The 11,813-nt window shown below is 51.3% G+C and overlaps 1 protein-coding gene across 1 annotated transcript in view; it reads left to right on the forward strand.

The window, feature by feature from the left end:
- Positions 1-11,813, forward strand: part of MED12 (mediator complex subunit 12) — a 59,974-nt gene that overhangs the window by 46,199 nt on the left and 1,962 nt on the right. Inside the window, exons 43-54 of the mRNA XM_014963064.1 lie at positions 416-505; positions 931-1,040; positions 1,536-1,671; positions 2,352-2,513; positions 3,054-3,431; positions 4,242-4,392; positions 4,589-4,794; positions 5,213-5,293; positions 5,594-5,811; positions 7,470-7,632; positions 10,273-10,458; positions 10,561-10,642. Coding sequence (XP_014818550.1) covers positions 416-505; positions 931-1,040; positions 1,536-1,671; positions 2,352-2,513; positions 3,054-3,431; positions 4,242-4,392; positions 4,589-4,794; positions 5,213-5,293; positions 5,594-5,811; positions 7,470-7,632; positions 10,273-10,458; positions 10,561-10,642 — 1,963 coding nt within the window. The remainder of the gene's footprint in view (positions 1-415; positions 506-930; positions 1,041-1,535; positions 1,672-2,351; positions 2,514-3,053; positions 3,432-4,241; positions 4,393-4,588; positions 4,795-5,212; positions 5,294-5,593; positions 5,812-7,469; positions 7,633-10,272; positions 10,459-10,560; positions 10,643-11,813) is intronic.

Raw genomic sequence — 11,813 nt, forward strand, 5'->3', positions numbered from 1 at the left:
TCTCAAGTCACAGGCGACAGGACAAGAGGAAATGGCCTCAAGTTGCACCAGGGGAGGTTCAGGCTGGATATTAGGAAAATTTTTTTCACTGAAAGGGTTCTCAGCCATTGGAATGGGCTACCCAGGGAGGTGGTTGAGGCCCCATCCCTGGAGGTGTTCAAAAGCCGGGTTGATGTAGTGCTGGGAGGTCTGGTTTAGTGATGATGCTCCTTGTTTGTTGTGTGGGTGTCTATTTTTGTCAGTTAGGTTGACGGTTGGACAAGATGATCTTTAAGGTCCCTTCCAACCTTGAAGATTCTGTATAGGGTACTTGAGCTGACCATGTCCGAGTCAGTGGATAAAGGCAGTACCAGCTGCTCTTGATAAACCTCAATGTATAGCTTGTGAGGTCTCTCCTCTCTTCTGAATTTCTTAGATTGTTACGAATTGGCGGGAAGATCAGTACCAGGATGACTGCAAAGCCAAGCAGCTGATGCATGAGGCCCTGAAACTACGGCTGAATTTGGTGAGCAGTTGCAGGAAAAGAGCTTAACCATATGGGGTGAAGAGTTGTCTGGCTGTTTTCCTTTTTTTGAACACACACACACACACTGGAGGGACTGTATGTGTCCTGAGGCAAGGAAGTAAGAGAGGCACTTGTGCTGCTTCTAGGTCTTGGTCCCTGAGTGGGATAGGGTGCATGGAAAAACTCCCTTGCTCTGTTTGGCCAGGATGAAATCCACAGCCTTGGTCTCTGTTTTGGAGACATGCCTTCCCATTTCAATGCTTTTGCAGTCCACAGCGCTGCTACTTGCATCTGAGGTTTGTCCTGCTGACTGCAGTATCCTTCAGCTCTCAGTAGGAGTTGCTGTGGTTTAGGCTTCTTTCTCACTTTGAAATCTTAGTGTTTCTTCATGGTGTCCTTGTGAATAAACTACTTTTCTCTGCCAGGTGGGGGGAATGTTTGACACAGTTCAACGCAGTACACAGCAGACAACTGAGTGGGCTGTCCTTCTCCTGGACATCATCAGCAGTGGCACCGTGGACATGCAGTCAAACAAGTAACTTTGTGGCTGACTTCTGATCCATACACTTCCCAAGGGAGGCAGTCCTTAGCATGGCTCCTCTTCTCTAGAGAGAGCTAGCTGTCTCTCCAGACAACCTGTCAGAAGTACTCTGACAGTCGAAAGAGACTTCGGAGTAATAGCAGGCTACAGCCTAGATCCTAGCATCCAAGTGCACTCTGACATATCCAGATCAAACTTGGCTTTCCAGATGCAGAGAGATAAGCAGGGGAGAGCTGGGTGTGGACCTGCTTTTTGGAGAAGCTGAATGGGTAGACAGGAGGCTGTGTTGAGTGCGATGCTGCGCTTGACTCGGGTCCTGCGGTGTGTAAGCAAAAGGAGGGTTAGTGTGGGAGGTTAGTCTGCAGAGCGCTTGGACTGCTGCCTGTAGGCAGTATTCTTGGCAATCTAATCATGTTTGGTGTTACTATGATGGCAGAAGCTTTGTGTCTGCTTCTTGGGTGACTTTGACCTTTCTGCTTTGACCAACAGTGAGCTCTTCACCACCGTGTTGGACATGCTGAGCGTTCTCATCAACGGCACCCTGGCTGCTGATATGTCCAGCATTTCTCAGGGCAGCATGGAGGAGAACAAGCGGGCCTACATGAATCTTGTCAAGAAACTCAGGGTGAGGGACAGCAGGTGGGGTATGGAGAGTGGGGTGTGCTGTGCTGTGGCTGTCCAGCTGGGCAGATTTACCTGGGTGTCCTGAATGGTACTTGTCCTGTTGCTGCTGTTCAGATGAAGCAGTGAGGGTGGCCCCAAAGGCTCTGTAGGGCTGAAGGGAGCAAAGGTAACTCAAGGGTGAAGGTTGACACCAGAAGAGGCACAGGTGGGCTTTGGATGATTTTTTTCCTGAGTGATTCTTTAAGTCAGGCTTTGACAGGCTGAGGGAGCTGGGGTTGTTCAGCCTGGAGAAGAGGAGGCTCCAGGGAGACCTAATAGCAGCCTTCCAGTACCTGAAAGGAGCCTACAGGAAGGCTGGGGAGAGCCTGTTTAGAAAGGCCTGCAGTGACAGGACGAGGGGCAATGGCTTCAAGCTGGAGGGGAACAGATTTAGACTGGAGATGAGGAGAGGGTTCTTCACTGTGAGGGTGGTGGAGCACTGGAACAGGTTGCCCAGGGAGGTGGTTGAGGCCCCATCCCTGGAGATATTCAAGGAGAGGCTTGACGAGGCCCTGGGCAACCTGGTCTAGTTGGGGGTGTCCCTGCTGACTGCGGGGGGGTCGGACTAGATGGCCTTTGGAGGTCCCTTCCGGCCTGGACCATTCTATGATTCTATAAGTCTTCTCTGTTTCACTGGTGCAGAAAGAGCTGGGGGACCGGCAATCTGACAGCCTGGAGAAGGTGCGACAGCTACTGCCACTTCCCAAGCAGACCCGAGATGTCATCACCTGTGAACCTCAGGGATCCCTTATTGACACCAAAGGCAATAAAATAGCTGGATTTGACTCCATCTTCAAGAAGGAGGTAAGTGGAGATTTTTAGTCTGCGTCGCAGCTCCCGAGTGCAGGTGTCACCTTGTCCTCTGATGCCTTGAGTCTACACAGCTTGGGAGGCATCTCTATGCAGCACTCTGTTGCCTGCTGAGCTTGAAGTGGCTGGCTGCATGCAGACAAGCTGGCACGTAACCGTGGCCAAAAAGGGGCAAAGCTGTGCGTTCATCTCGGTGACACGTGCTGCTGTGGCCCAAGAAGTTATTTAAACTTTGGTTTTGTACTTATGGCTATATAAAGCATAAAGAGAAAGCTATAATCCCTGTCACACGAGTTACTGGGCAGTGCTAGTGTGCAGAAGACTGGCAGAGATGGGTTGAAGGAGACTGGCAGTTGTGGATGGAGGCCTTTAGAAATGACTGTTTTGCCACGTGGAAAAGCAGGGACTGCTCCTAAGGGCTTAGGCTATTTTCTGGAATTCATGGTATAGAGCCTGAAGAAAGCATAGAGTTCCCTGTGCCCTTGTGGGAGAAACAACAGGGACTTAGAGGTTCTTATTTCTTTTGCTTTAAAGGGTTTGCAAGTCTCTACAAAGCAGAAGATTTCCCCTTGGGATCTGTTTGAGGGCTTAAAGCACTCGGCCCCGCTCTCCTGGGGGTGGTTTGGGACGGTCCGGGTGGATCGCAAGGTGTCTAGGTTTGAGGAGCAGCAGAGGCTTCTTCTGTACCACACGCACTTGAAACCCAAGCCCCGCAGTTACTACCTGGAGCCGTTGCCTCTGCCCCCTGAAGAGGAAGAGCCTCCTACGCCTGTGGCTTTAGAGCCAGAGAAGAAAGCTGCAGAGCCAGCGAAGGCTGATAAAACAAGCTCCAATCCTGCCACTTCTACTGAAGAACGCAAGAAGAAACAGAGCAAAACCAAGAAACGCAACCAATCTGCCAGCAAAACTGAGGTAACTGACTGCCCCACAGCTATGGACCTCCTGTATCCACCCCTCCTTGTCACAGAGCACTCCTTTGAGTCTTCTGAGGGGTCGCTGAGCGGTGTGATGGTGCAGATGGGATGTGTGCCATTGAACACACAGCCTCTGGCTGTATTTTTGACTCCCCAAAACTAAGAGCTAGTTTGCACATTTTTGCAGCTCTGATATTACTTTCTCATTCATAGAAAGTCCAAAACCATTGAAATATTTTAACTCATCATGGTAGGAAATGCAGTTTTTTAATCCTAAAAAAAATCCAAAGAAGTGGAAACCTACTCTCATTCCACTTGCAGACTGAAACACAAGTTCAGAATGGATATTAGGAAAAATTCTTACACTGGAAGAGTTATGAAGCCTTGGAATGGGCTGCCCAGGGAAGTGGTTGAGGCACCATCCTTGGAGGTATTTAAAAGATGGGTTGACATAGTGCTTAGAGACATGGGTTAGTGATGGTTTTTTATCAGAGTTAGGTTGGTGGTTGGACTCAATGATCTTAAAGGTCCCTTCCAACCCAGACAATTCTGTGATTCTGTGTTTCCTCCCAGCTGGGAGTGCTGGAGCTCTGTCCTGCTCTCTAGCCTGAGGCGAGGCAAACATTTTCTTAATCCCTGATGGGAGGGAAAGGAGGGCATTTTCTTAATCCCTGATGGGAGGGAAAGGGGGTGCCCAGCTTAGATAGCATTCTAGGCCTCCTCCTTTGGACTTTGCAACCATTTCAGTGCTCTTCATCCATTCGTCAATTCTCAGTTGAATTTTCTTACTTCTCCTTTGTCTTTGCAGGATTTCGTGTTGGGCCCTAGCCGAGGGGTTTCCTATGGGGTTGGTATGCCTACAGATCTCTTGCATCACCAGTCAGGAAGCACTATGTCGAGGTTGGCATACGGGCAATCACCAGTGGGTCTCTATGCCCAGAATCAGCCTCTTCCAGCAGGTAGGTGCACAGGAGAGGTGACCATATTGCGCTTTTTTTGGGAACCCCTTCTAAGAACCCCTTCTGGGAGATGGTCCTGCACAGGTCCCTGCACTTTCCCCTTTTGCCTGTCGTGTGTCTAGGTGCAGTGATGAACCTTCTGGAGTTCTTCAGCAATACCCTGTCACTAGTCAGCACGTTTCTCTTCCCCTTGCAGGTGGCCCTCGCCTGGACACATCCTACAGACCCGTGCGCATGCCGTTGGGGAAACTTGTTCAGAGCCGTCCTCCCTACAGCGGTGTGCTGCCCCCAGGGATGGGCAGCATGATGGGCATCGACCCCTCCTACAAGCCAGCAGTGTACAGACAGCAGCCCCCGGTGTCCCAGGGACAGATCCTGAGGCAGCAGCTCCAAGCAAAGTTGGTAAGTTGGAGCTGTGCGCTCGCTGTTGCTGGGGACAGCAAGCCCAGGCTGTTTGCTGGGGCTATCCCTCTGAGCCAGAACTCTCCAACCCTCTCTCTGTTTCTGCCCTGGAAAGATGTTTCTATTCCCCTTCGCGGGCCTACATTGGTGGAAGCTGTCAGTGGGGTGCACTGGGGCATCTGTGGCTGTTGGGCAGTGAGAGGGGCACGTCCTGGCCGTGGGGTGGTAGGGATGTCAGTGGCAGATTTGTCCTGAGTTGGAGTGAGGCAGAAGTCATTAGGGGATGCCTGCCGTGCAGCAGCCTTGTAGGTTTAGCAGTGAAACTGCTTGTCTGGTTCAGTGGGAGCTGCAGAGAAGAGAACAGCAGCGTCCAGCCCTTTGGAGATGTTGAAAACAGAGTTTCTCTGTTGCCTTCCAGCAGGGCCAAGGCATAATGGGACAGCAGCCAGTGCGCCAGATGGCTCCAACCCCGTCCTACGGAGCACTGCAGCCCTCACAGGTAAGAGGCAGGGACCTGACCACAGGTAAGACTGGGATCTGTCTCCAGCACAGGGCAACACCTTCCTTCTGCAGGTAAGACTGGGATCTGTCTCCAGCACAGGGCAACACCTTCCTTCCTGCTGCCAAATCCTGAAATGTCTTGACTCTTCTCAGTTCGTGTTTAGTGGGCAGCAGGAATCTGAATCCCGGAGATGAGCAGCCTGGTGATAGCATTTGCAGGAAGCTGATGTCCTGTGTTCCAAATTCTTTTTTTTGTACCTTACCCCATTTCTGATAAAGGCTTTCTGTTTCATTTCAGGGTTACACACCTTACGTCTCCCACATAGGCCTTCAGCAGCACCCCTCCCAGTCAGGCACGATGGTACCTCCTACCTATTCTGGCCAGCCCTACCAGAATTCCCACCCCAGCTCTAATCCTGCCCTGGTGGATCCTGTTAGACAGATGCAGCAGAGACCAAGCGGCTACGTACACCAGCAGGCCCCTGGCTACGGGCACACTTTGGGCAACACACAGAGGTACGTCCCATAAGCTGTATTTCTTCAGGAACTTCCCCACTCTGCTTAGACAACCCTAACAGCAGGTCCTGCACCTGGGTCAGGGCAACCCCTGGTATCAGCCCTGGCTGGGGATTTCACTGAATTTCACTGAATTTTAGAGTTGGAAGGGACCATAGAGATCATCTAGTCCCACTCCCCTGCTGAAGCAGGATTGCCTAGAGCTTGTCAGAGCATGTTACTCAGGAGCATCCAGGCGGGTCTTGAAAATCTCCAAAGAAGGGGACTCCACACCCTCCCTGGGCAGCCTGTTCCAGGGCTCTGTCACCCTCACCGTGAAGAAGTTTCTCCTCATATTTGAGTGGAATCTCTTATGTTCCAACTTGTGCCCGTTGCCCCTCGTCCTCTCTCTGGGAACCACTGAAAAGAGTCTGGCTCCCTCCTCCTTCAACCCTCCCTTGAGATACTTGTAGGCGTTGATAAGGTCTCCCCTCAGCCTTCTCTTCTCCAGGCTCAAGAGTCCCAGCTCTCTCAGTCTCTCCTCATCAGGGAGATGCTCCAATCCTTGAATCATCTTTGTTGCCCTTCGCTGGACTCTTTCCAGTAGTTCCCTGTCTCTCTTGAACTGGGGAGCCCAGAACTGGACGCAGTACTCTAGTTGTGGCCTCCCCAGTGCAGAGTAGAGGGGGAGAATGACTTCCCTTGACCTGCTGGCCACACTCTTCCCTATGCAACCCAAGATACCATTGGCCTTCCTGGCTGATGAAGGGATGGAGACCATCCCCGCTGAGGAGGAGGTCTTGGGGGTACTGGTGGATGAAAAGCTGGATGTGACCCGGCAACGTGTGCTCACAGCCCAGAAAGCCCCCCACATCCTGGGCTGCATCCCCAGCTGCGTGGCCAGCAGAGTGAGGGGGGAGATTCTGTCCCTCTGCTGCCCTCTGCTCTGGGGAGACCCCCCCCACCAAGTGCTGCCTTCAGCTCTGGGGCCACCATCAGAAGGGCATGGACCTGTTGGAGTGGGGCCAGAGGAGGCCATGGAGATGCTCAGAGGGTTGGAGCCCCTCTGCTGGGAGGACAGGCTGAGAGAGTTCAGCCTGGAGAGGAGAAAGCTCCAGGGAGACCTTATTTCAGTACTTAAAGGGGACTTACAAGAAAGATGGTGACAAACTTCTTAGCAGGGCCTGTTGCGACAGGACAAGGTGTAATGGTTCTAAACTAAAAGAGGGTAGATTTAGATTAGGTATCAGGAAGAAATGTTTTACATTGAGGGTGGTAGGACCCGGCCCAGGTTGCCCGGAGAGGTGGTAGATACCCCATGCCTGGAATCATTCAAAGCCAGGCTGGATGGGGCTCTGAGCAACCTGGTCTAGTAGAAGGTGTCCCGTGGCAGGGAGGTTGGAACTAGATGGCCTTTAAAGGTCCCTTTCAACCCAAACTATTCTATTATTCTGTGATCTGGGATTTCCACTTGAGTAGACTTTCTCTTGAGCAGACATAAACCCAGCAGGGAAACCATGCAGAACAGTGGGCTGTTATTCAGGGCTCCTAGAAAAACAGGTTGGATGAAACCCTTGAGAGGCCTGGTGTCCCTGACCTTTCTGCAGAGAGGCAGCAAGGATTGCAAGGGCTTCTTTGGGCTGCTGTCTGTCTTGTTGATGGCTTGTTTTCTCTTACAGATTTCCTCACCAGTCAATACAGCAGACCCCCATGATGAGTGGGATGAACCATTTGGGTCCACAAGGAGTTCCCTCAGGAATTCGACCCAGCCAGATATTGCCTGACCAGCAGCAGCAGCAGTACCTGAGGCAGCAGCAGCAACAGCAGCAGCAGATGCTGAGGGTGAGTGGTTGCTAACAAGAGGAAGGCTGCTGGAGCTGGAGGAGGCTTGCCCAGCGCCGCTTACCTCTGCTCTGCCCCTCTGTGCCAGGAAGGATGTCAGCTCTGTTGGGGGCTGTCTGTAATAATTTGTGAAGTGGCTCTCCTTAGAGCTGGCCACTCCTGGTGGAGACACCAGCTGTGCTGCCTTTTTCCAGTCACCCAGCATGAACTAAAGGGAGTTAGAAGCAGTAAAGGTCTGGTTAATCCTTTGTGGCATCATCCCACCTCTTCCTGCTCCAGCTGAGCCCATGTGCAGAAAGCTACCTGTCTTAGAAACGTTGTAGGAGCTAGAAACAAAGTGAAAATCCCCCTGGCCACACAAGAGAGGGGAAGGGTTATTCCTTACAAGGTCATTTCTAGGGGCATAGCTGCGTTTTCACAAGATCAAAATAAGCATGGGGTGCAGTTTGCAGAGGCAGGGAATGTGGTGTGAATCAGTCCGTGTACTCCACACCTAACAGCGGATGGGGAAAAACTGAGGCAAAGCAAGCTGTTAGCCCCAGTTCTCTGGGTTCAAAGAAGTTCACAGGCATGTGCCAACAGACATGAGGATTCCATGGATTTGCATTATGATCTTATGAATATTAAATACTGATATGAATACATTTCTTGGAGTTACAAAATGGCCAGAGAAACACAGGAAGGGTTTGGGTGGGTCGGTGCGTCGCATACCTTATGACAAGGCCTAGCAAACCTGTAGGATGTGGGGAGGCTTTACATGGCACAGAGTGCTGAGGCTTTGTGTTCTGAGAGGGGCCTGAGCGACACCCTGGTTCCTCAGAGAGCTGCAGTCAGCAGTATTTGAGAATTGCTGCCTTGCACTGGACAAGAGACTGCCTGTAGCGTGGTCAGCAGCTTTTAGTCCTTTTGATGAGTAGCACCCCCTGACTACTCACTTGGTTTCTTTTAGCATTCTCCATCACTCATATTTAGAAAAAGAACATGCCTCAGACAAATTGCTAGCACTTCTCCTAGCTCAGTAACTTTGTGTATACCTTCAGCTTTTAGCTGACATTGCTTGGTTGCTTAAAATAAAGAGTGGAATGCCCAAAATCTTCTTTATTACTGTGACTTCTGCTGTGTTGTTGGAGTCATACCAGATGTAGAACAGACTCCTGGTGCTTCAGTTGACTGCCGTGGTGCACTGGCTTGTAGAAGAGATGGATGGCCCTTTGGTTTGTCTTGCATGGGTCGGTAGTCAGCTGTTACAAGAAGGTAGGACATGAAATTGGGAGATATCTCTGCTCATGTAGTCAGTAACCTGCTTTCATGTGTACCCAGATAGCACCCATTTCACGAACCTAAAAGGCCAAACTGGTTTAAGATGGAAGTTAGGAGGCTGTTCTAGGAACTCACCCTTTGGATTGAATCCTTGATCCATGTGTTTGTGACTGGTTCTTGTATCCAGTTATTATTGTCCACTGTCTCCTGTTGTTCGCTGGTTCTTCTTTCTCTGTGATGTTTACCCAATGTATTCCTAGGGAGCACTTGCAGCAGGTCAGGTTTTTCTAACCTCCTCTTGTAAGACACTCCTGATTGTATTTTTGTCTATTTTCTGAGTCTGTCCAAGGTTTGAACCTTGCCCTTTTGAGCCGGTGATCAGAATTGTGTCTAGCATCACCATGTTGGGGTTTTGTTAGTAGCTTTATATTTCTACCAGAAATTCTTCTGTTGATCAAGAAAGTGCAAAGCAGATGGGAGAAATGTCTGGAAAATTAGGAGAAATGAAAAACCCTTGAGACTTGTGGGTGTATCCTGCCTCCCAAGTTCAACATGCTGAATATTCTCGCTGTAAGTGGTTCTGTCAATGTCTAGGTTGGGGCACTGCATCCAGTTTTGTCTGCATCCTTTTACTGAAGCACAACACCAGCTGGCATGAGTGGCAGAGAAGGGCAGCAAGGTAGATTGAAGAGTTGGGTAACATGACTGAGAGGGAAAGGCTGAAATAGCTGGGTGTTGAGTTAGAGAGGCAGAGACAAGAGGAGAGATAAGTCTCCACATTTTTTTTTTCTTTTGTCTCCAAAAAAAACCCCTTTATCTGTTCTTATCCTTTGGCTGTAGGACAAGAAATGGCCGTAAATCATAATGGATGAGATTCAGGGTAGAGATTAGGGAAATCTCCAGTAGTAGGAGTAACTGTGGGCTGGAGGGAATTGCCCAGGGAGGTTACAGGAGCGCTGTTACTACCTGGGGAAAAATTTTGAGAACAGGTCAGGCAAATACTCAGTGAATTCAGTATTGCTGATCTTAACCAGGAGGCAAGAGATGAACCAGCTGACTCCTGGAGGTAGCTCTTAGTTGTTTCCTCTTCTTGTTTGCTCCTAGTCATTCCCTGGCTGACCAGCAGACTCGTAGTTCTCTTCCTGCTGATTCCTCATCTTGCAGAAGAACTTTGTTACTGTCCCTGTGTTTCTTGCCATTCTCAGCCCGGGACAGGGTCCTAGTGAAATTTGGGCAATTTAGGTACCTATAAGGAAAATAGTGGAAGAGGGTGTGTCACTGCACACAACTTCTTACTCCTTCAGCCCTTCCTGTGCTCTGTTGCCGTGTGTATTGCCCAGACAGTTCCCTGAATGGTCCCTTCTCTTTTTGTCTTCGCAGCAGCAGCAACAACAACAACAACAGCAGCAACAGCAGCAGCAACAACAGCAACAGCAGCAGCAGCAGCCCCAGCCGCCGCAGCCCCAGCCGCAGCAGCAGCCCCAGGTCTCCACAGTGCCTCAGCCACAGGCGCAGGGCCAGCCCCCGGGGCTGGGGATGCAGGCTCTCCCCCCCCAGCAGCCCATCGTGAGTGTGAATAGTCCAGCTTGAACCCAAGGGTGTTCTACCTGCATCCCCCTCCTTCTCCCTCCCCTGGGGTGGCTGTAACTGCCTTTTTTCTCTTTGCAGTTCCAGCGTCAGGGCCTTCAGCAGACACAGCAGCAGCAGCAAACAGCTGCTCTGGTTCGACAGCTTCAACAGCAGCTTTCCAGTAAGCTTTAGTGTTTTTTTGATCCTGACCCTAGTCTCCTCCCTGCTGTTTTCTATCGCAGGTAGCCTGGTGCAGGGAAGCAAGGCCAAGCCAGACTGTCTGAGGCCATAAGTGATGCTGGCAGGGAGGTGGCATCAGGACTTAGAGCTCCTGGCCCACAGAGGGGAGAGCAGCAGGGCAGGCAGTGCTCGCCAGCTTGTGAGCAACCTTCCAGACCTCCCTTCTGCTGCCTGCAGAGGGACGAGGGAGTTGAGCCTTTGTAGGGGCTGCCATGCAGCTTTCCCCAAAGGTTCCAGTCTGCAGCTTCAGAGCATCCAGAGATACCTCTTCAGCTGCAGGTGACCTCTGAGCGGCACAGGGAGGCTGTCGTCGTGGGGCACTCGCTTGGTGGATGACCCAGAGACACTGCGTTTGTGTTGTGATCAGGACAAGACTTCTTGGGGGCAGGGAGGGTGCTTTGGGAAGCGTTGCTGCACACTTGGTGTGTTTGCAGTGTTCTGTGAGCTTCTGTGGCTGCAATCACGGGCAGGGGGATGGCATAGGTGGTGCTGGATCAATGGGCCAAGGCCAATGGGATGAGGTTTAATAAGACCAAGTGCCGGGTCCTGCATTTTGGTCACAACAACCCCAGGCAACGCTACAGACTTGGGGGAGAGTGGCTGGAAAGCTGCCCGGAAGAAAAGGACCTGGGGGTGTTGGTAGACAGCAGGCTTAACATGAGCCAGCAGTGTGCCCAGGTGGCCAAGAAGGCCAATGGCATCCTGGCTCGTATCAAGAATAGCGTGGCCAGCAGGAGTAGGGAAGTCATCGTGCCTCTGGACTGGGCACTGGTGAGGCCTCACCTCGAGGGCTGTGTTCAGTTTTGGGCCCCTCACTACAGGAAGGACATTGAGGTGCTGGAGCGTGTCCAGAGGAGAGCCACCAAGCTGGGGAGGGGTCTGGAGAACAAGTCCTATGAGGAGAGGCTGAGGGAACTGGGCATGTTTAGTTTGGAGAAGAGGAGGCTGAGGGGAGACCTCATTGCCCTCTACAGCTCCCTGAAAGGAGGGTGGAGAGAGGTAGGTGTTGGCCTCTTCTCCCAAAGGACGAACGACAAGACCAGAGGAAATGGTCTGAAGTTGGGGCAGGGGAGATTTAGATTAGATATTAGAAAGAACTACTTTACTGAGAG

Source organism: Calidris pugnax, unplaced genomic scaffold, assembly GCF_001431845.1.
Source record: "Calidris pugnax isolate Ruff unplaced genomic scaffold, ASM143184v1 scaffold294, whole genome shotgun sequence".
Lineage (NCBI taxonomy): Eukaryota > Metazoa > Chordata > Aves > Charadriiformes > Scolopacidae > Calidris > Calidris pugnax.